General features: G+C 49.6%; 2 protein-coding genes across 3 annotated transcripts; both read left to right on the forward strand.

The window, feature by feature from the left end:
* Positions 1–117: 117 nt before the first annotated feature.
* On the forward strand, positions 118–9,803 carry MLN (motilin). 2 transcript variants are annotated; one of them, XM_072356222.1, is made up of 7 exons: positions 118–349; positions 1,050–1,472; positions 3,007–3,077; positions 6,040–6,162; positions 7,400–7,513; positions 8,918–9,026; positions 9,772–9,803. In XM_072356222.1, the coding sequence occupies exons 3-7, from the start codon at positions 3,045–3,047 to the stop codon at positions 9,777–9,779; spliced, it is 387 nt and encodes a 128-aa protein (XP_072212323.1). In that variant the 5' UTR covers positions 118–349; positions 1,050–1,472; positions 3,007–3,044; the 3' UTR covers positions 9,780–9,803. The 2 variants fall into 2 exon arrangements, with proteins under 2 accessions (XP_072212323.1, XP_072212324.1); XM_072356223.1 differs by lacking the exons at positions 118–349; positions 1,050–1,472; positions 3,007–3,077 and adding an exon at positions 3,929–4,128.
* A 3,010-nt stretch (positions 9,804–12,813) lies between these two features.
* On the forward strand, positions 12,814–22,455 carry LEMD2 (LEM domain nuclear envelope protein 2). The gene is made up of 9 exons (XM_072356283.1): positions 12,814–14,230; positions 14,705–14,745; positions 15,068–15,143; positions 15,927–16,003; positions 16,650–16,729; positions 18,574–18,719; positions 19,738–19,839; positions 19,931–20,033; positions 20,584–22,455. The coding sequence occupies exons 1-9, from the start codon at positions 12,865–12,867 to the stop codon at positions 20,732–20,734; spliced, it is 2,142 nt and encodes a 713-aa protein (XP_072212384.1). The 5' UTR covers positions 12,814–12,864; the 3' UTR covers positions 20,735–22,455.
* Positions 22,456–23,288: the final 833 nt, after the last annotated feature.

Raw genomic sequence — 23,288 nt, forward strand, 5'->3', positions numbered from 1 at the left:
ACATTATCTTTCCATGTGCAGCCTTTTTCACCCTGAAGACATCTGACCCTGTTTCCTTGCTGCCTTGCAGAATGAATTGCTGTCGTGAACGTCTGAAAGGAGATAAAGCAGCAGCAAACTCTTCTCCCCTGTTGCAGATAAACCACTATTAACGGCTGAGGGTTTCTGGAATGAAAAGGGTGACTCTCCATTGAAAGCAGCGATAAATCCTGGCCATCCAGCATAATCCAGTGCACCGTATCGGGAAATCTCATGGGAGCTGGCAGCACTGAGAGCAGCAAGGTCTTTTCATGCTACAGTTCTCCCGTGGACGGATAATCTCCATGGCCAACAACTGCAAATGCTGGAGGTCGGATCCCGAATGTTATTACCTCGGCTTTTACTCCCCTTCCCTCCTCAGCAAAACCGCTGCTGCCTTCTGCAGGAAGACAGGGTGTACCTGCAAACTTTGCCTGCAAAGGGGATCACAGGGCTGCATTCTGTATCCTACGTGAGCAAGAATATCATACATCATCCTCCTGCTGATCCGGCAGTGCAGGCAGCCCTGCAAAGCAGCGATTTAATGCACTTCTCAGTGCCTGAGCTTTTCGTCTTGCTATGCTTAACCTGATATATTGTTATCTGATGCAGAACAGTAGGGGCAGGTACAAAGAGGTAACATGAAAATAAAAGGTCAGCAGGTGCCTGGTGTGTGTAAAGGCTAAATTGGTCTTCCATCAAACCTAATAAACACTCCTTGTGAGCGGGGTGGGAAACTCCATTCCTGAAATGCTGAATGATGTCCCTTCCTCCAGAGCTTCAGCCCAGGGCTGCTGGATGATCCCAGGATGGGGTTGTTCCATGCAAGGGGACTGCAGTGACAGCCAAGGGAAGAGCCAGGCTCAGCCCCCACTGCGCATGAAGCTGCATTTTCCACTGCTCCTAAAAATATTCCTGAGCCTTCAAGTGCAAAACTGGTGCTTTGGATTTGGAAACCAAAATGGAAACAGATGAGCCGCATCCCATCTTGTTTTCTCACCTCCTCTCTTTTCTCTCTTCTCTCGTTCCAGATTGGGGAGAGAATGGCAAAGGAGTGATCAGAAATGAAGACAACAAAACAAGGAATCATTTTTTCCCTTATTTCTTTTTCCCCGTTTGAGACACTGTGATGTTTTTATAAGCACAGAAATCTGGGTGTGCTTTATTTCCTTTTCTTAAATGGAATGATCAGGAAATGGGGCACTTTGGCCCTCGATCCTCCTCTGCCCCTGGTGGGGAAGTGAAATCCATCCTGCTGTGTCCAGAAGCATTTCATGTTACATTGCAGGTCTGCAGAAGGGGAGGCAGCAGGCAGAGCTTCCAGGTGCCCCCACTTCTGGGACGTCCATTCCTGGTCAGGAATAGGAACCAAGCAACAGAGGAAGAAGAGAGAAGAACAATACGAGACAAACCCCCCATTAACTCAAGAGATCATTATTAGCTGCTAGAACCAGGTGGGTGAACTGTTTTGGGGCGTCAGCAGGAGTTAAATCCTTGCTATTGATTCTCTCCCTGCACGGCCATGCATTACCATGAATTAACACCAGCGAGGAGAAATGGAAGTGGACGTGAAGCAAAAGTGGGGACGGGAGGGGAGTGTTTGCCTGCTTCAAATATTTATGCCCCAAATTAACATGTGTTTTAAGCCTGTGATTCTTCAAATATTTATCCAGCATTAATATTTTGAGAGCTGCATTAAAATTTGCCACTGGTGCTTTATTCATTAGGAGTGTTCGGCAGCCACAGACAGCAGCCCCTGCTAAATCTGTAATGCATCCATGCAGAGACAGCAGCTGGAGGATGTTGCCTGGGCTGTGAGAAAGAGCTTTCTGCTCCTACTTCCAAAGCAGGGAGCCTGGAATGAGTTCCTTACCCATATTGACTTCAGTCATGACTGCAGATGTCACATTGAGCAGCACATACGCCGGGTTTTTGACCCAAGCAAAACTAATCTGATGGGAGTGGGGTGAGACCAGCACTGCCATAGGCACCGGGAAAGGGGTGTTAGGGACTGGGGGAGGCAAACCTGTGCAACCCTAAAGGCTGCTGTGGGTCTGGTGGAACTGAGAGCAAACTGCGCTCTGCCAAGCAGGAAGGCAAGTTGTTCCTTCTCACATATGCCAGCCTAATGCACAGAGGTTTTATAAGGGAAAATGGGGGTTGATTCACCCCATAGCAGTTATCAGGGCTATTGCTATGGCTCTGATACTCCAACATTACAGCCTTCATTGGCGGGGGGGCACCAAAATCCCTGCCCAGGCTCAGGCCAGAGCAGAATATGGGATTTCAGCTGCTCTCACTCTGCCTGCTCTGTGCAGCTGTCTGGGGCTGGAGCTCAGTGCTGGCTTCTAGAACTGCTTTTCATGCAGCCTCCCTGCCAAAAAGCCCCAAGCACACACTGCGACTTGGAGGGAAAAGTACAGGCCATGGAGACAAATGCTCGGTGCTGCTGGCACAGGGAACTCGCTTTCCCTTGATTCCTTGACATTGCCACTGATACGTGGCTTAACAGCCTTCGCTCCCACTGCCAGGTTCCTGTTAAATTACTCCCAATTATGGCAAACGTTTAACTTTGCAGAACTGCGAGCAGCTCCATTTTGCACATCCGTTTCTTTGTGAAGCTTCTCACCTCCGCTGCAATTTTGCTTCATAAAACCAGGAGAGGTTCTGGGAAGCCTACAGACTGCAAGTCGTTAATGGGGCCGCAGCAGGGCAGACTTCTCCCATTACGATGCTGGGGGTCAGAGTTCCAGCTGTGACCTTTATTTTCATGTATCCTTGTTCTGTGTCGGCAATGGGGCACGCCAAGCCTGCCCTTAAGGGGAAATGTAAAGGGAAAATGGGGAGGGTGGGAGTCAGGCCTCTTATTTTCAGTTCTGTTTCCTTTCCCTTTTGAGCTCACTTGCATAACGAAGAGGCAAACCTGGCCGCCAGCACCCGGCTCATTCAGATATGATTAATTCCCATTTTTCCCTTTTTATTTTAAAGGTTGCTCTCTCCGACGCTGAGAGTTTCATCGCAGATGGATGGGAAAGCTGCCAGGCAGCCACATTTTGGAGGTAAAAGGGGAAAAGACACGGCAAAGTTTAGTGCTACGCAGGAGTGACCTTTCCTGGTAATTTGTCACTTCCCAACACCATCTGCTGACTCGTCAGCTGCATCCATCATAACTAGGAAAAAGACACTGAAAAAAGAGAAGTCAATTAAAGCAGGGATTGGTGTCAGATGGGCTTTGCACAATAATCCGCAGCAAAGGTGGGTAGGAAACAAACCAAGCCAACAGTGATGGCTCGTCCCCATTTCATCAGCACGCATTCCATGGTCCCAGGGATAAAAACTATGCTGACCACTCTGTAAGTTTTATCTCCAAGCTTGCTGTGCTGCCCAGCGATAAGCAGCAATAAATGCACGGAGATCTTAGCGACTGCCACGGCTTTTAGGGAAGAATTTGGCCCAAACTGAGCAGTATTGATTGCAGTGGCAGCATTGAGCCCATGGTGAGGCCCAGCACTCGGTGCGCTGTGTACACATCGTATCGACCAGCTGTGATGGAGATAGGTGGGAAAAGACATTTTGCAGGCCTGGGCCATAGCTCTTTTCCTCTTGTCTCCAGCAAATGTTGCTCAGTGCTCAGCCATCCGGGCAGAACACAGCCGTGCTCCCCTGCCACAACACCCCATGGAGCTGGTTGATGTAGGAGGCTTTCATTGCTTCCCCAGCTTATTTTTTCCTCTTGCATCCCCCCCACTTGAGGCTGCTGGCTCTTGGGATTCCTCGTGCAGAGCCGCTGGTTTGTGAGCAGATGGGGAAATTGAGGCAGATCATCTCAGGGCTGTTTGCAGCTGTGGATCATGCACAGAACAGCTGCCACCAGTCTGGGGAGGCGGGGATGGGGATCACCCTGGAAACTCTTAAAAACCCGATGCAGATAAAGGTGCTGCCCATCTGGTGCACCCATTTCCATGCATACCAGGTAGCTGCTTCGTGGTGCTCGGGAGTGTGGGTGCTGTGCAGGAATGTGGCTGTGAGTGGGTATATAAGGGAGGATCCCAGCTGGGTGTGACAAGGAACAAGAGGTCTGACCTGCAGCATCCCGGCAGTGCTCTCCAGGTGGGTGCATGCATAGATTGAGCTTCTATTTGCCTGCTCAGTGGGGTGAGCTGTGTGTGCTCAGATAGGGGCTGGTGATGTGGGTTGGCTTCAGCGGCTGCTGCTGAACATGAGAGAGCTCTGATGAGGAAGAGGAAAGCAAATCAATGTTTAAGCAAGGTGAAAGGTGCTTTCTGCTCTCATCCCAAGGTGGGAGCATTGATTCCATCAGCTCCTGCTCACCGTGAGAACCAGTCAGGCACGGTGAGCCCTGGGTGGCCCTCTGCACTTGGGAAGCTGCTTTGAACAGCTTGAACTTAAGTCACACAGTTCCTATTGACAGCAGCAGTTTGATTCTTTGGAAGACAGTGCATCAGCTGAGCTCTGTCTTGCCACCAGAACCAGGTGGATGTTCACCCTCCTGCCCCCAAACTGGCATTTCACCCCAAGTTATGCAGCCATAAGGAGAGCTGGGCATCGCTTCACCCAGCCTTGTGTGACCGCAGCGCTTTGTTGTGCTGATTCTGAACTTGGGATCCTTCTGCTCTGTGCTTCTTCTTTGTAGCTATGAAGCAAATTCACAAACAAGGAGGTACGTATCCGCCTGGAGAGGCACTGAGCTGGTGATCTCAGGTCTGGAAGACACATCCTGCTTACAAACTAAGGCAGGGACATGCATAAAAGATATTCTTTTTGACTAGAGTAATGTGCGGGGGTGTTTCTCTGGGGGAAGAGAGGGAATCAATTCGCAGAGGGCTAGTCAATAAGAGATGAAGGAGGTGACTGAGTTTATCTCTGTATATGGCAGTATTTTATTGCAATCTTAGAATAAATGAAGCCGCACAAGAGATTGATGACACTGAGATAACGCCGTGTTATCAGCACATATGCATATCAACACGTTGTATTACAAGGGGAAGAACCTGAGAAAATCCCCTTTGGATCACTGCAGCAGCTCCTGCTTTGACAGCTTGGATGTTGCAGTGTATGCAGGCAGGGAGGAGCTGCCTGGGTGCCACATCCAAACCCACTCCCATCACCCTCCCTGGCCTGGCACACAGCGATATATGGGACTGGGAAGTGCTGCAGAGGGAAATACTTATTAACTTGCACCGCCTTCGGTTCAATACTAGCTGATATTTATGTGGAATCTAATTCAGGGGTCAAATTTGACCTAATGACGTCTTTTTAATGGTGTCCAAACAGAGAGGTTGTTGAAACTAATTAAGGATCAAGTTCCAATCAGGTAGAGTGGTTAAGCTGTGGGACCAGACTTCATTAAATGCATCCAGAGAGAATATTTTAATATTTAAAGAGAGCATTTAATGTTTATATAAGTTCTCTTCCCATCTGAAGTCACTGTTAAATCACTTCGGAAGGCAGCTTTTAAAGCCCTTTATGCTCGTCTTTTATGGAGCAAGGCTGGCAAACGCCCTTCGCAGCTCTCTTGGACCCAACGAGGCTTATTAAAAGATGGAGCCCATCAGTGCTGGTTTTCGGGGGCGAGAGATGTGAAAACAAACTGTACGAAAGCAGCCGTAGCGCGTCCTTTCTCTCCTGCAGCATCGCACTCTCCCTTGCTGTCAGAGGGATCGACGGGAGTGTTTTGCTCTGGATGTATGCAGGTCTTAAACCACTACAGCTGGAGGGCTAAAGCTTGCAGAACAGAGGAGTCTTTAACAGTACTGAAGGGCCGGGCTTTCAGTCTCTGGAGATATTGCTCAAGAACAAATCTGTTTACAAGAAACGGTTTGAGAGAGAATTGTCAGTCAAGACGCTTCTATTCTCAGCTTAGGAGCATCTGGAAGAGTAAATATATCTTTAGTTAGCTGGTGGCTAAATTAGATTGCAACTGATGAAAGGCCAGAGGGATTTCTCATTAAATGGCCCTCTCTGTTATTACCCTGGCATCCTCCTTCCCGTCTTGTTCAGGCTCTTGCAATGGTTTCAAGGAAGGCGGCTGCTTTGCTCCTGCTGTACGTGATGTCGGTGCTGGCAGAACAGGCTGAAGGTTTTGTGCCCTTCTTCACCCAGAGCGACTTGCAGAAAATGCAGGTAATCCAGGAGACACACACAGGGGGTAACACAGATAACCCGTGTAGGATCTCATCTGCTGGTAGCGGGTCTCCTTTCTCTTTCTTCCCTGCTAGTGGCTGTAATTTCTGTGAAGGAGCTGCAGCCTCCCATCACCGCATTGATGGGTCTTTTTGTTGTAACAAATAATTAACCATCCTCCAGATGGTTGTCACCTCTGGGATGCGCAGAGAGAATGTTTTTCCTTTTGATGTGAAACTAATACTGTTGAAAGGTGTCAGGCAGGCAGCCTCAGAGACTGCATCTTCTCCTTAAACACAGCCAAAGGGAGCTTCCCCCGCACGCTGCAATCCTCTGATACAGGGGTGAAATCTTTTTTCCAATACCCATTTGCTCTCTGGCTTGTGATTTCTCCTTGTGGGAAGCACAGACATCCTTCAGCCTCCTTGAAGGAGAGGACACGGACCCACGCACGGTCCCCAGATGGTTCACACATCGTTACCCTTTTAGCTATGTGTCTGCTGGTGATTGAGGGGCTTCCAGAGGTACGTGGGTGAAATCAGTCTTAGCTTCCTGAGCACACCTTCAAACCAAAGCAAGCCCATAGCGAGCAGTCAGCACGGCACTGAGCACAGACAAGGATGCATCTTTCATGTCCTGTCGTGTTGGTCTTATCCCAAAGCAAATCTGTTTTGTTCTATTCAGGTTCTGAAGGAAGGGAGGGTCCTGAAGCAAAGTTTAGCCCTATTGATGTGATAGGACTGATCTTGCAGACTTCCAAGAAAGGCTGGCAACATGTAATGAATGCACAGAGCTCTCCATTTGCAATGAGGGTGTGCAGGTTTCATTCAACTTCATTGCCACTGTGACAGGAGGGAACTAGGACTGGGCCAGTGGAATAGCTCTGCAAGATCAGTAAATCCCTTCCTGCTGACAGCGTTGTCCTGCACAGATCAAAGCAGTCATCCAGGAGTGTCATATTTGCTACAGATCATTGCCTGCAATCCCGTAACCCAGTCTTACACTGAGCACTGCAGCCCTTCCTGCATATTACAGTCACCAAATGGGTTTGTTCCCAAACACCCACCCAGGGAACCACGCTGCATTGGCTCCAGGCAGCAGTTAGACTTCCATTTCCCTGGGTTTTGTGCCCTGTTCCAAGGCACATGGCCACAGGGCATCCCGTCACAGTGCACGTTTGGTGCTCACATGATGCTGTGTATCACTGCCTTGTTTGCTCTCTGCTGTGGGGTTGCAGGAAAAGGAGAGGAACAAAGGGCAGAAGAAATCCCTGACCCCTCTGCAGCAGCTGGAAGAGGAAGGCTTCTCTGAGCAGTCTGATGCAGGTATCGACAGGATGAAGACTATCCAGGTACGTTGAACCATGTGGCTCTAAGGATCCGATGAGGACATGCAGAGGGGACAAACAGCCCAAGGGATGTCCCGTGGGTCCAGGCTGCAGACGAATACTTGGAGGTGCCACATGAGAAGACAGTGGGTGGTATTATGGAGCTCACAGTCACGTAAAGCAATACCCCCCATTTCATAGCAGTTCTGCCAGGCAACCCAGCAAGATTTCATCAGAGAGCAGTTTTACCTCCATGCCACAAATTACCTTAGACACTGAGCAGGCTGGACGCCCCTCAGACCCACCTAGCCTCCACCTTCACACAGGAAGATGGAAACAACATGAGGTCTTTTCTCTGCCATTCAGGGAACGCCAGCCGACTGCAAGGCAGTAATTTGTAGCTCAGCGGGTCTGATTTTAACTTGTCATTCTTTCAGGCAGCTCTGCATCAGCTGTCTGGTGTCGCTCACCTCCTATCTCACAGCCCTCTGCGCTGGCAGGATCTGACTTATAAACTGGGGCCCATACAGCTGCACCCCCCCAAAGGCTGTATACAGAGCAGAAAATTGCCAATTTTAGGGATTTAAGTGCCAGTGTGAGCCCTCCAAGGCATGCTTACGTGGTTAGCTAGGTCTGAAAATTGTGCTTTTCCACTCGAATGCAGGGAGCTCTTTGTCCGGTCGGAGCAGCCCCTCCTGTGCTCAACACAACCATCTTCTGCCAACACAAGGAGTGTGAAGGTCCAGCCCAAACCACAGGACAGGCAGAGAGGCCATGGAGTTTGGCCAACGTGCAGCTCAATGTGCAACTGCTCTCCCAAACGTGGTGCAGCAGCCATCAATAATAGGATTTAAACAGCAAGGATTCGCAGCTCAAAGCATTAAATAACTGGCATTTCCCAGTACCCAAAGCCCATGCAGCCACCAGCCCTCCTGTGCCTCCAGCCATGACTGGAACAACTCTATTTACTTTGGGTACATCTGAGCCACGGCTCACAGCTGCTCAGGCTGCAGGCAGGGTGATGTCTCATCCTCAACCTTTTTTTATGCAGGATGCTTCACCAGCATCAGTAAAGCTGATGTTTTGAAGGGTCAAGGTGTGAGATAGTGGAGGATTATAAGGTGTAGAAATGATTTTTCTTCTTTACAGTCTCTGTTGCCAGTAGGTGCCTTTATCTGTATTTCTGAGTCAGACCAGAGATGATCCAATACACGAAAACTGGCACTTTGAACAGCACAGCACTGCATCGGCACTAGAAGGAGCTGACTCCAAAACACTGCTTTTTTTCCCCCCCTGATATAACGATCATCCTCTTCCCCTCACACCAACCCCAGACCCTCTACTGACGTGAGCAAAGTGGGGTTGAAGCACCCTGACCTGCCTGCCCGTGCTCTGCTCCTCCTTCTGATGTTCTTCTTTCCTCTGCAGCCAGCAGCTCCTGCCAGAGCTGGGATGCGGCTCATCCTGAGGCAGCTGGAAAAATACCAAGGTGTCCTGGAGAAACTGCTCACGGAGGTGTTACAGGACACCCCAAACGGTACTGGCAGGGGGTTGATTTCTGCCTTGGGAATTCTGCCTTTCTCTCCTCTCACCAGCTCATCATCATGGAGATATTTATATTCCTCGGAAGGGCTTTTGTGTCACGTTTGCTCACAGAGTCCTCAGATACCCCACTCTCCCTCATGTATACACTTTTCTTCTGGGAAGGTTATATGCTCTCTTAGAGTGCTGTGTCCTAGAGCTGATGTTGACTGTTAAGCATTGCAATAATCTTCAGCAGCGCTGCTTCCTACCTCCCTACTCCCCCCTCCTCAGAAGTCCTCAGTCTTTAGGGTGCAATTTCCAGCAGAGCTTATAATGAAACCTGGACAGGTGAGGCACCTCAGCCGTACCTGCAGCCATACAGGAACACTTTGCTCTCTGCACAGGGGCTTATCTGCTTCGCTGCAACTAAAGGTGCTAAAAAATCCAGCCCTGGGATCTGCTCCCAGCACTTGGGAGCTGCAGGAGGAGAAGTCCAGGGGTGCGATGGCTGCAGCTATTCCAGATCTGGAGGGCGATGGAGGCGTTCTTACCAGTGTTGTCTCCAGACCTTTGTCTGATTTGGGTTTAAACTCCCCAACAAAAGGGTCCTTTTATCTCAGCGGGAGCTGCTGTTCTACTTCTCCTGTGCTGATTTCAGTTTGCCTCCTTGCTCTTTCGGTGAGGAGCTGAGGAGGAGGAAATGATACATAAAGCGTAATGACAAATTTTAAGGACACTTGTTCCTTCTTCTCTTTCAGCTGACTGATATCAGCAGCATCAGAAGAGAAAGTGCTACAGCTTGGTGAAGCTAAAAGGCTCCACTTTATGTACACGAAATCTGTACAAGAGATTAACAACAAAATCTGAGGTGAGATAATAAAAAGCGCAGTATAATTAAACGAAGGATTTGTGCCTTTTTTCAGCCAGATGGCAAGCAGCGAGTGTGGGAAAGATAAGAAGGAGGGTTTCCAGTTCTAGAGGAATCATCGTCCTTCTGACAAGTGCAAAGCATGCTGAGGAGCCCGAGTAATTAATCTTTGCAAACTAATAGGTTTTAGGCCTCCCTCTTGGCAAGGAGAGAAACAGAGGCACAGTTACAGGGCTACCAAGCCAGGCCAGGGCAAGAAGCATCAGACTGGGTGAGCTGGGAGCCCAGCAGGAGCCTCCAGCCAGCTCTGCCCACAGCAGGTCAGCCCCACACAGCCAGCAGAAAGCAGCTTTGCTCTCCCTACCTGCAGACTGAACCCCCTCTTGCTCACCCGGGCTACATGAATCTGAACTACACCGCAAGGAACACCCATAGCGACGGTGTGAACAAGAGACGGTGCGAAGCAACACAGCTCCGACATGATTGCTGGCTCTCAAACAAATCGAGATGTGACATGGTAATTCCGCTCGAACATATTGCTCTCCATTTAACATACCTTTGGCTTATTTTAGAGCTGCTTCTCTATCCTGGCAGCAGAAAATCTACCATATGTAAAGTAAGGACCGATGAGATCAATGGCATGTACTCGAACATATCCAATTTCAATCCAATTTTATCCTCCTGATCTAACACAAATTCTGTTCTTACTGCGGCTCATCCACGTAGCTGTGTTTGTGCTAGAACAACACAGACACACTTCTACTTCCTCGGTGTGCTCCCTGCTGCAAGCCATCCCTTGGAGAAATGAAATGCCTCCATGTATAATGCAACATCCAGCACAGAATGGGTTCCAGTGTTAATATTTGATTTGAAGGCATACTCCTATTGCACAGACGGATCAGCTCCGTGTAACTGGAAGTTTGCAAGGATTATTGCTGAGGCAGGTGGAGCTATGAAATCACTGTAAGAGAGTCTGAGCTGGTGGAAAATAATACATTCCATTAGGCTAAAAATGAAAGCACCTGCATGTCTTGCTGGGCTAGGAGCTCAGCCAGTGCAAATCAATCTGCAGTGGGCTGATACCCATGGGAGGTCTGGCAGGAAGAGCTGCACCGTGCTTACTGTGTCCAGCGAGATCAAAGCTGTCTGCTTTGAAGAGGCACTTAGTATTTCTGCAAGACCCAGATCCTTTCCCCAGGCTTAAATTTGCCCTGCCATAGCAAAACAACAAGAGCTTCCACCTGCAGTGCAAACTGCTCCTTAAAACCCTGCAGAAGCTTCACTCCAGGTCAGACCATCCCATTCTGCCCTTCTCTTTCACTGAAGGGGATTCTTGGCTGACCTGTGGCACTGAGGAAGGAATATTACCCAGCGACAATAAGAAAGCAAACACAAGCCTTTGGGATTTGCTTCTTGGACCATCTCCCACAAGAATGATGCTACAGGAGAGCATCATTTGGCCAGCGGTGCTGGAGTCCAGGCCTGCAAGTAGATGAGGAAGATCTTACTGCTCCAGAAACTGAGAAATAGTTTGATGGTAGGACGAGCTACCGAGGGAGAGAGACGGGAAAGGAGGAGGAGGAAGAAGATAGAAAAGACCGTAAGTGGCACCAACTTTCCAACCTAATAAGAGGCTCAGCAGGCTGAGGAGATGACATCTGATCCGGGGACAAGAATGGGTGTTCTTGGGTCACACCTGTGCAGCGGCTGTGAGTGACAGGGTGTTAAATCAGCACAGTCGGCATCTCAGGAAGGATTTGACACTTCCCCCAGTGCCATATGCAGGACTGTCGGCCAGACGCCAGGGGGGGAAGCAGTGGGGGTGAATCATCCCCTCTGTTAGGGATGGGAAGGTGCATCTGCTGCCATGCTTTCTGGGGGACGCAGCACGCTCCCCTCTTCATGCAGAGCTATTTCTACCCCTCCGCTTACACCAGCCCTGCCTCAGTACTTTAGGAAGGGGAAGCAGACGGCAAGCTATGCCTGCTCTTCCCATCTGATAGCTGAGTCACTGCCAGCAGGCCTAAGGCAGCTTCCGGGCTAGCAGGAAAGGTGGAGGCTGTCCCCTCTTCACTGTCCCATCTTCCCACAGCCAGCTCAGGCTATTTGCAGCCAAGATGTTCCAGCCGTGGGCTGGGAACTGGCTTTCCACAGCCAAGGCTCTCTGAGCATCACAGCCCATCTGTGGCATCAGCAGGGCTGCGCTTGCCTGGCAGCCTTTGCTGCTGCCCAGGGCTGCGTGGATGATGCCCCTTCTCCTGCACAAAGCAGAAGCTCTGCCATCAGCCTCAACATCAGCACTGTGGGCAGGATGATGGGAACACAAAGGTGCTTTTCCATGGGGCTGTTGGGCTCTGAGAGGCTGCTTTCCTCTCCACGATAACCGGGTACCTTCAGGGAAGGCAGTGATGCTCCCCAGGCTTGTCTTGCTGGGGAGGAGGTGGGAAAGGCAGCAGGTTTCTCTCCACCATCCGCTCCAGCTGCCGATCTCCCTCCTGCAAAGGAACCTCAGCTCCTCTGCCATCCTCCAGCCCTCAAACCCCACTCCCAAGTTCTCTGCTATGAGAGTCACGCAATGAACGGGGCTGCTGGGACAAACTCTGTCCTGGTGCAGCTCCCCTGCCCTTTCATTACTTTCTTTACAGGCTGGAGAAGGGGGGGAGAAAAAGGGAGGCTGCTTTTGCACTTCGCTGTCTGCATTTCCCTCCCTCCCGAGGTGGGCAGCGGCTCCTGCTCCGACCCATCTTCGCTTCGAGAGGGGCTCACTCGCGACCTCCCCGATATGGCGGAGAAGCCCAACCCGCCTTCCCAATATGGCGTCCGACTCGCACTTCCTGTACAAACATGGCGCCGGCCAGCCGGGCCACGTGCACCCTTCCCAAGATGGCCGCCAGAAGAGTGCTGCCGGCCCTCCTCAAGATGGCGGCCGCCCTTCCCTATTGACGGAGTGCTTCCGGTTAGGCCTGGCGGCGGCGGCGCGGCCATGGCGGAGCTGACAGACGCGGAGCTCCGGAAGGAGCTGCTGGCGCTGGGCTACCGGCCCGGGCCCATCACCGAGACCACCCGCAAGGTCTACATCAAGAAGCTGAGCTGCCTGCGGGCCGAGGTGGCGGCGGCGAAGCGCGGGGGTCGCGGCGCTCCGCCCAGCCCGGGCCGCAGCTCCGGCAGGCCGCAGCAGGCCTCAGCATCGCGGTCGCGCCTCAGCTTCAGTCCCGGCAGGGCCGGCCGCGACAGAGAGGAGGAGGATGAGGAGGAGATGGAGGAGGACGGGATGGAGGAGGACGAGGAGGAGGAAAGAGGACGAGCGCCCGCGTCCCGCTGGGAGGCCGCGGAGGGAGGCCGGCTGTCCTGGGGAGACCCGCGAGGGTCGCCCCCTGGGCGCGGCGGGGGGCTCGGCGGTAGGAGCGAGGGGGGGATGTCCCGGGATGGGCTCCGGGCGTTGAACAGCCCCTCGTCGTGGAGCTCATCGCTGGAGAGCGGCGCGGGGCTCAGGGCTGGGCCGGGCCCGGCGCTGGATGATGGATTTCGGGCCTCCAGCTCCTTCCAGTGGAGCACATCCGCGGAGGGGAGCGAGGGGCTCAGCGGTGGGCTCAGGTCTTCCCTGGATGGGTTCGGGGGGCCGAGCACGTCCCAGTGGAACACGTCTATGGGTAGAAGCGAGGGGCTCAGCGCTAGGGCTGGGTTGGGGACGTCCATGGATGGCGTGGGGGGGCTGAGCTCCGGGCCCTCCTGGGGTGGGTCTGCAGGCAGAAGTGGAAGGCTCAGCTCCACAGCTTTTTCCAGCGATGAAAGCAGGGGTCTGACAGCCGGGAGCCATTGGGACACGTCAGTAGGGCGGAATGCAGGGCAGAACTCCCCAGCACAATGGGAAACAGCTGGGGAAAGGAAGGCGGAAAGGAAGGGTCTTTTCTCCAACAGCTGGTGGGGACGGGAGAGCAAGGTGGAACCCAGCACCCATTGGGGAACCACAGCAGGACGTAGCGGGTTGAGTTACCCATTTGGGAGGGGAGAGGAGAGCCTGGCGTCCAGTATTAGAAGAGAGGCAGACAGAGAGCCAAAACCCAGCAGCTGGGGAGAGGGATTGACCCGACGGCTGCCATGGAGGACTGTGAGTGACACGGGGCTGGGCTCGGGCAGCCGGTGGGGGACATCGGCTGCAGTGGTGACACCCCGCACTCAGCTCCTGCGCTCAGCCCCCAGGCAGCAGGTGGAAGGAAAGCGCAAAGGCCTCGAGTACTACCTCTCCCAGTTCCTTTGCCTCGCCAGCTTGGTGCTGCTGCTGATTTTTCTGGGCATCCTCATGGTGAAGATGATTGGGTCGGGCTGGCTTGACCAGACAGAGGAGAACTGTACGTGTGCTGCTTTCATTGTGATTTTTTACCTTATTAGCTTTTATTTTCTGACTTTATTACTTCCATCACTATCACATATATCATCCTCTCACTTGACATCTCCGTTGCACTCCCCCCTTGCCTTTGGGAAGTCTTGTTCACCACTGAAAATAAGTGTGTGTTCTTTTGTTTTTGCTTTTGCCTTCCAAGGAGGTGTTTTAAAGTTAGTTGTTGTGTTCTATGATACCTATGTAGCAGGTACAAATACCTGTGCGGCAGTCTGGTACTAAACCAGTTTTGTTTCTTTGGCTTTCAGTGCTGCTTACCAAGGCAGTGCTTTGGATGTGCTGTTTGTGTAGCCAGGTGCCGTGTAGAGTAAGATTAAAAATAGCAGAGTCAGACTCGAAAGTCTATAACAAAAATACATTTATTATTATTTTCTTGATCAAAGCTTGTGTTTTGCAGCCAGCTAACTCTCTTTCTCTCCCATAGTTCATCTCCTGCCTGTGGATTGTGACAAAAGAACAGATGATGTAAGCATATATTTATTTACCTTTAAATATTGCGGGTGGGATTCTCACAGAGGTGTAATAGTTCAGGGAAGCTTCCACCAGGGTTGTATCAGAGTGAAATTATTCGTTTTATCTTTGAGATTTGATGAGTTGGAAGCTCCATTAAGTTCCACTTGGCCTCAGCAACTGTGGCTGTGCTGCAGGTGTGTTCAGTTTTATCTAGTGATGTGTAGCTGAGCCAAAGCCTCACTTCTGGCATTTTGTTGTGACATTTCTGCCTAGTCTGACTGCTGTCCCATAGCTGCCAGCCTGTTCATGTGTGTTACCTGTTTCTGACTTTCAGTTCTGCAAAGCCAAACAGAAGGACGTTGTGATGAACATGCTGCATGAGTTGTATAACTACTTGTCCATACAGGCTGGTAAGTTCCATTTGTCACTGTAAAGCACTCTCTCAGCTATCTGGACACGTTTAACCTTAATTTGAAGAGAGGGGTTTCTGGAACAGTCAGTTCCACTCATAGAGCTCTGAGAAAGTCGAGTAACAGAAAAACAGTGAAAGGTGTGTTTATTTTTAATCTCAGTAGTGCTTGGCTAATGCGCTCGTATCACCATGCACTTGTGGAGTGGTCCTTCTTGGTGTATTGGGAACTTGAGGTGTAAATCTTCAGCTTTGTGGTTCTTTTCTAACAGCATCTTGAAATGATCTTCAAGATGCTCAGAGCCAGTTAAGTGTAAATCAGTGTGCTCTTACAAATGGAGTCGGAGCGACTTCAGAAACTGTCAGCTCTGAGCTGAAACGTGACAGCAGATTATGGGATTTCTTTTAAGTTTCACAGGATTTCTAAAGCTTCGGTACCAGTTTTGTGTGGTCTCTCAGCACATTTGTTTGGTCAGCTTTGTGAGTTCCTGGCCAGTGTTTCTCTGCCTGAGCAGAGGGTAAAGCTGGGATATAGGCTTCTTAGAAGCATTTTGTGTCGATCACACTTCACCACTGCAGCCTCCCAACCTATATCCAGTGGCTGAGCACTTATTACTAGTCATAATCATAACCTGCCTACCATGTAAATCTCACCTTGCCACTGTTTTGCCCAGAGCTGTAGCTGGATTTAAAGGATAGCGTTTCTAGGCAGTTGTGTATATTTCTGAACTGTCAAGGTTTTTTTTCCCTAAACATTATTTATTTGACTCTTTTATTTTACCAGGTAATTTTGAATGTGGAAACCCTGAGAATCTAAAAAGCAAATGCATTTGGGTTAGTGAAGCAAGGGACCACGTGGTGGTGAGTAGGCTGTGAGCAGCTATTGTTGTAATGTAGTGCTTAGTCTCTTACAAGGCAGTAAATAATAGATACTAAAGCAATTTGCCATCTGTTTTACTTCTTCATCCTGTTCTGGTTCTTTCCTATACCTCTGGTTTCCCCTTTGGCCAGCCCTGTTCTCAGCAGTTCGATTGAAAATAATCTTCCCCTACATCTCTGATTCAGGCTCTGTAAATCTAACTTAATGGTTAGTTGTTTTGCCACGGTCATCAGTCTTGTGAGACTAGAAATTTCCCTGGATTGAGGCCTGGGCAGAAGAAAAATCTTTCTATACCCCAAAGTGTCAGAAGACAGACTGCTTCGATCCAGCATTCCATTTCCTTCATGGTAAACTGTCAGTAAGATTATGTTGTATTTAGTGGTTAGTCTTAACAGTCTGAGAGAGTGTTATTTTACAGAGCGCTTCACGCATCATCTACCATAGTCAGAAGATTTCAGTCCAGACCGACCTTCAGGTTTAGTTTTCATCCCTCCAGTTTGTAGAATTATGATTAGAATTAACATAGGGACAGACTGCATAGAATAACTCTCATAACTGTTAGGAAATAACACTACTCAGTATTTTAAATGAATGGGAGACTGACATTCTAATGGATTCTTCTTACAGAATATAACTGGTGGCTCCCAACAGAAGTTTGAAGCTGCCCTGAACTGGATACTGAACAGTAACAAAGATTTAGGAATATGGTAAGTGGAAGCCTGCTGTTCCACAATGATCCTTCTCTGTGTCGGCCGGTGTGTAATTTGTCATCCTTGAGGTGTGCACAAAAACCTTCATTAGATTTCAGAAGATAATCAGAGACTCGCTTTGGCAGTGCTTCCCAGGCAAGTTCCCAAATAAAACGTATGGTCCTAAAGCAGATTGGCAACTGCAGACATTCCTTCTCAGTGTGTTTCCCAACCCTTGCAATGGGGGACATGGTGTTCACGAAAACACTGCTTTGCAGGTGAAGCCAAAGTCTGATGCTGTGCCTGTTAACTGCTACGTTGTGCTTGCTGCAGGGCTTAAAGTGGTGGCTCTGGTGTCTTGCTCGTGGCCTTGGGAGAACACTTGCTAAACTTGCCTGTGTACTCACTGTGCCCCAGATGACTCTTTCATTCAGTACTCTTAGCGAAAGCAGAGCTTTGGTGCTGTGTGGAGCTGCCCCCTCTCAGCAAAAGGATTGGGGTTTGCAGGTCAGCAGGGTGTTCTCTTCAATAGGTAACAGCCACATGCCCTGGGATCCCTTGGAGCAAGTAAGTCTGTGAGGAGGAGAAGGAAACAGACAGTTGAATGGTATCTTTCCTTTAGTGTCAGTTCTCTTTCCAGTAGAATGCACAGTATGTGTCAAAGGCAACAGACTGTGACTGCGCAGGTGCTTGGTCAGTCACCTGTGGGGCTCTTTATCTTGGGTTTATTGGCTGCCAGTTGCTTCAGTACGTGTAGAATGGTACAAGTGCTGGTTTCTTCAGGTGAAAAATACCACGTTCGGGCCATAATCTAATGGGAGGCTGTTATGCAGTTTTCACAGACGTAATTATCTGCCTCTGGGAAGTGTCAGCTGCCTCCACTCTGTGTTAACTCTGAAGCCTAACATTTGTTTGCATTTTAATATTGCATAATATCGCATACATAAAATGTATCTCTGATTAAATGAGTTGCAACGGTAGTAATGCTAGAGCTTGACGAGGGGTGGGAAACAGCCATGTTTGCTGCTGCTGTAGAATCCAGGAACCAAATACGAGCTGTCAGTGCTTGGTGAGATCTGCGCTAATACATGGAGAAAATGTCATTGTGTAATAAGTCATTCATTGCAAACCTGGAATTGAATTAGCTTAAAAAAAATGAAATCCCCCTTGGTTTAGTTGCGCTGAATCTGATGGCTCTCGCTAAGATTGCCTGATGCCTGTTGGCTTAGAGGATCGAATCAGGAAACCGCATCAGTGTGGATGTGTATAGAAAGAAGGGAGTTAAAAGCATCTCGGCTGGCACAGCAGGTGTGTAGCAGTGATTTTGCAGGAGGATGTGCTATCGATTTTGCTGTGAATGCTTTCTGAGGGTGTGTCCATTTCTCACTGCAGATACAGTTGATGTGTTGTCACTTTCCTAGCTAAACTGTTTATGCTCATCTGTACTGAGGGAAACAGCACAACCTCCGTGGACGTTTGCAGTCTCCCTCAACTGCTTTCTCTGCAATTGCTGATGAGTGACTCAGTAAACATTTCCATTTCTCTGTGCTGGGAGGTGGGAATCCAATTTAAAGTTTAATCTTCTGCACGCTGAGAGGTGCTGTCAGAGAGTCTGCAGAGGGAGATTTCAGTTTACCGGTGGGAGTTCCAGCCCCGCTGCCTTTTCTAAAGCCATATCCAGTCCTTGCTAAGCAGCCAGTCCCAAAACGTTCTGGAAAGAGGAGGTGCGAAGATGTTGGTGTATTTTCTATGTGGCATACAGAACGAGTTACTGCATCTGCAGTCTGTTTCCCCTCTTGATTAAAGACCGCAGTTGGAGCATCTGCATTCTTCAGTGAAGGTTTTCTGCCTCTTCCCATCAGGTTGAAAGGCAAAGATCTTTCCGAACCAGTTACCAGAGTGGAAGAGGTGGTTTGTCTGGAATCAGCCCATCCTCAGATGGGGCTCGGCTGCCGTTTCCGTCGGGCAGTGATCACTGCCGTCATGAACCTGTTCCTGTTTTTCTGGTGTAAGTTGTCGGTATTTCGAATTGATTTCTCCCCTTGCTGGCTATAGAGATGAACATGCATGCACCCACGTATTTTTTCCAACCAGCAGAGGTGAAATAAACCTGCCAACGAGTTAATTTCTAATTAACCTTTTTGTGGCAGCAGAAAGAGACCTGTAGACCTGCTCTTGTGCTGAGTGCTTAACACTTACCTTAAATCAGCAAGCTGATTAGCTCCCGGAGTATTCCTCAAGTACCCATTACTGCTGTCTGCAAAATAAGTATGTTAACCTATCTAAAAGATTCATTTATTCTTCCTTTTCTTGCATTAAACTACAAAGTCTTCTGGACTCTCCTGTAATGACTTGTAGCGTTTCAAGTATTATAGGCTTTATGGGAAGAGTCTGTCACACCCCAGCTGAGACAGAGGTCTTACTGAGCGAGGTGATAACGAGAGATGAGTGCTGGCTGGAGGAGTTTGTAATCTAGCCAGACGAGGTGAGGGTGAAAGGGGATAGTTATGTTTATTGTAGAGACCGAGCTGCTAAAGTTAGCTCATGTCGTAACAGGGACATTTGTCAGTGCTAAACCTTCAATTTAGATCTCCTGAATTTTAGGCTGGCACTGGAGCCCCAGGCTTTATCTCCTTATCAAGCAGCTATCTGCAGAGCAGTGGAGCTTGACAGTCTTCTTAAGTGATTATTATAGGGGAGGCCTCTAGCAAAGAGATAGCTCTGGGATTTAGAGAATTAGAGCCCCGTGGTCACGCTGAGGTTTTTTTTTGGAGGGGAGGCTGTGATGAGGCCTTGTGCCCTCCTCTCCTCTCATGCACACACACTCTTCTGCTGCAGGTGTTGTTGTACCCGCAGTTTAGTGCAGTGCAGATGAACAAAATGTGCTGCTTGGATTCAGTTACAAGCAGGCCTATGTTGCAGCAAGGAGGAAAGCTGCCTCCAGAGAGGTGTGAAAAAGAAACCTGCTGGCACTGTGGAGGTACGTGTATGTCACCACTGAATTCGGTTTGTTTCTGTCCCTCCAGGTCTGGTAACTCTGTGGGGGATCCTAATCTTCCTTCGGTATCGCTGGCGGAAGATGGAGGAAGAGGAGCAAGCCATGTACGATATGGTGAAGAAGATCATAGGTAGAATCCAATATCTCTGCAAACCCAAGTCGCACTCTTCTCCTCCCTGCAGTGTTGAAGTCTCTCCTTGTTTTTCCCTTCTGCCCTCCAGCTGTTGTCCAGGACCACTACAAGGAATGGGAGCGGAACTTGGAGCGTTACCCCTATGTGGGCATTCTCCATGTTCGGGACAGCCTGATCCCTCCTCAGAGCAGGTGAGCTTTGTTCCTTAGGGAGGGTTGTCAGCGTGGTGTTACTCAACTCAACTCAAAACCATAGTTACTGGGTGACAGACCACGAGCAGACAATTGATGGGAAGCAAGAAGAGTCTGTCTGGCCTTTCACTTCATAAAGGATGTTGATAAAACCTAGGCTATATATTAACCTGCTGGAGATTAATGTGACAGTCCTGGGGCTGATATTTGTTGCAGTCCCACTGGTGTATTGTCATTGTTCTATCACACAGTAATTGGATTTTGTTTTTCCTGGGCCTGGAGCATCTTTTTTTTCCCTCCTCCATCCAATCTATGTGGGATGCCATCCTGTTTCTCAGCCATCGTGCCTTGTTCTCCAGGAAGGTGCTGCACTTCTCAGAACAAACCTTCCCATCAGCTGAATGGGGTTTTGGGGAGGCTCTTCTGAAGTGGTTTAATCTCCTTTACTGTTCGTGCAGGAAACTGGCACTGGCCTGACCAACAGCTACAGTAGCTGTAAGCAGGGGAAGGCACTTTGAGAATGTAATTTTCATTGCTGGTTTTTTTGCAGGAAAAAAATGAAGCGTGTCTGGAACAGAGCTGTGGAGTTTCTGGCCTCAAACGAGTCCCGGATTCAGACAGAGTCACACAGAGTAGCAGGGGAGGATATGCTCGTATGGAGATGGACTCAGCCATCTTATGTCTCAGATTCAGAACACTAAAGAGGAGCAGAAGCAGAGCAAAAGGACCTCTACAAGGGAACGGTCCCTTCTGTGGTGGTGGGAAAGAGCAGGTCACGGTCCTGACCTCTTTGGGTTGGGGATTGCACGATTCTGTTTGCTCTTCTTTCTGAAAATCTTCAAAACAAAAAGAAATAATCAGGGCAATAATGTTGGCTTAGAAAGAAGATGGGCTTGAGCTGGTGGGAAGCCAGAATCACACCAAAGTTAACCTGCCAGCAGATATCTGGCTTCTGTAAGCGAGCAGGCCTAAAGCAACTTGTTTAAAAACAAATGTGTACTTAAGGATTGAAGGACCTGGGATCGCTCTGACAACGGTCCTTCACATTTGACCACAGTTCCACAAAAGCCAACTGGAGGCAGCATCTGCCATGGAGCGTGTTCAGAGGAGATCAGCGTCTCCCATGGAAACGGTGGGGTGGCAGTTGAGGTGCATTTTGTTAGCGTTTGTTTTTTAGCAGTACAAGGATAGCGATGAGAGCACCTGCTGCTTCCCGACAGGGAGGATGTTTGTGTCTGCTGCACCCTATGGGAATGGGGGAGGAAATAATAGGAGAGGGATGAAATCAGGTGAAGGTCGTAGTAGAGGGAGGGCAGTGTGACGTGCCTTGGTGGTTTGGGCTGGGTTGGGGGTGTGGAGGGAAACATTGGTGATCCTGCTCCACTTTTTAAGTCTGCAAACTCTGTGCTTTATGTTTTCTTGGGGGGCTGGGGGGGGGGAATTTGGGTGGGAAGTGAAGGATGTAGGAAGCTTCGGAAAGCACTTTCTTGTGGCCACAGCCCCAAGATTGCTTCGTGGGCTATTAAATAGCAGCTTTGGAATGTCTATTGGGGCTGAATGTACTTGTTTATCCTGGGCAGCTGCAATGTGTGTGCTGTGGGTCAGAGCAGGGCTGTACAATGCATGGTGTGTTGGGGTGCCAGATCCACGTTCCTGCAGCCTCACAACAGGTAGAAGCAGCAGCAACCCGTCCTCTGTTTGTGCTGCAGGCATTGCTTTTTGTATCTACAGTCATCTAGTTAGTTGAGATTGTTTTTTACGTCCTGCATAGGACTGTTGTTGTTCTTGGGGGTTTTGTTTTTGGTTTGGTTTCCTCAAAGAAAATATCTCCTGAGTGTGGCAGCTGAAACTGGGCGAAAATGCAGTGAATCTGTTCTTCCCAGTGTCATCAAACCGCTGACCAAGACACCAATGGGACAGTGGGGACTGAATTCATGTCTGGCCTAAGCTAACCAAGGCTGCAGGGAGAGCAGCCTCTGCAGGCACACAGCACAGGGAGGTGTTGTGCAGGGATCCAGCTGCTACCCCTTGTTTTGCTTTTGGTCGCACACATACAAGGTGTTTGGACAGGAGAGATTCAGGAGCCGCCTTGGAGTCATTCACCACTAAGCAGGGAATCGGCTGAAGGCAGCCTTGACTCTCCTCGTTGTGATTTGATCTCCGTGTTACAGAAGCTGTGACAAACACCAGTGCCTATGGAATCCAGCCTTTATTTTTAACCGTTTGCAGGTTTTGAGTTACTTTTCCTTTTTTTTTTTAGCCATCCGAATACAGAGTGAGGAGTTGAGCATCGCAGTCATGTTTTTGTATTAAACTCGTTTTGTAGAACAAATCTCACTGGCTTGGTGCTGTTTATTATCCGTTCAGTTTAGTTCTGTAAACCAATATATAAAATAAATTTATTACGAATGATTTGTTACCCTTGATTTCTGTTGAGGACTCGCAGGCTGTTCCAAGTGCTTTTGCTCATGCAGCTCGAATGGATCCCGCTGCAGGGAGGTGGTGGGTTCCAAGTATAGCCCTGAAGGTGGCATGGGGCTGCACGGCAGCCTAATGAGACAGCGTGGATCCTTGTGATGCTCGCTGATCTCAGTGCAGCAGCCAGCAGGCTCAAGGGTTGGGTTGCAAATTGAATCTGTGCTCTGGGAATAGGCGGCGTTAAGGAGCGCACGGAAGGAACTTGTCTCATTGAGCTGCGTTTTGAAGAGGCTGACAGCTTTGAGGATTGGGGTGCTGTCATTATTAGCTCAGCAGGTTGATGGGTATTCCTGTGGTCCTTTGTCGAGTGCTTGTTGAAGATGGGAATGGCACAGAGCAGCAGGGCTGTAGTAACTGGGGGAGCCTTGAACATCGTGGGTTCCCCATGCGTTTTCCAGGCAGATCTCTTGTGCATTTGACGTCAGCAGCCTTTGCATGAAGTCGTAGTTCTCCCCTGAACTGCTGCAGGTCCTGAGGTCCCCAATAAGGGATGTGATGTGATGCAGCAGGTGTCAGTGCAGGAGAGGTTGGGGTACTTTGGGTGGACAGACATCCCTTCCTGCCCTCAGCCCTGTGCTGCTCTCTGTCCATGGGCACAGCACCGTCCCTCCTGGTGTCCCAAGGGTTCAGGCTCTCCAAGCAAAGCCATCACACAGTGCTATGGAAGGGAGGATTTCAGTATCAAGGCTACAAGTCATTTCAGATGATTTACCAGAAGCCGGAGGCGGCTGATGCTGCCTGTTGAGTTGAGCCACATGTAGACAAACCTCAGCAAGT

Source organism: Excalfactoria chinensis, chromosome 23, assembly GCF_039878825.1.
Source record: "Excalfactoria chinensis isolate bCotChi1 chromosome 23, bCotChi1.hap2, whole genome shotgun sequence".
In the NCBI taxonomy this organism is placed as follows: domain Eukaryota; kingdom Metazoa; phylum Chordata; class Aves; order Galliformes; family Phasianidae; genus Excalfactoria; species Excalfactoria chinensis.

Excerpts from the sequence above, each read along its gene's own strand:
- MLN (XM_072356222.1), top strand. The coding sequence starts at position 3,045 with ATGGGAAAGCTGCCAGGCAGCCACATTTTGGAG. Across the intron at positions 3,078-6,039 it reads CAGGCAGCCACATTTTGGAG|GCTCTTGCAATGGTTTCAAG; the intron begins GTAAAAGGGGAA and ends CGTCTTGTTCAG. Across the intron at positions 6,163-7,399 it reads GCGACTTGCAGAAAATGCAG|GAAAAGGAGAGGAACAAAGG; the intron begins GTAATCCAGGAG and ends GTGGGGTTGCAG.
- LEMD2 (XM_072356283.1), top strand. The coding sequence starts at position 12,865 with ATGGCGGAGCTGACAGACGCGGAGCTCCGGAAGGAGCTGCTGGCGCTG. Across the intron at positions 14,231-14,704 it reads TGACCAGACAGAGGAGAACT|TTCATCTCCTGCCTGTGGAT; the intron begins GTACGTGTGCTG and ends TCTCTCCCATAG. Across the intron at positions 18,720-19,737 it reads CCTGTTCCTGTTTTTCTGGT|GTCTGGTAACTCTGTGGGGG; the intron begins GTAAGTTGTCGG and ends CTGTCCCTCCAG.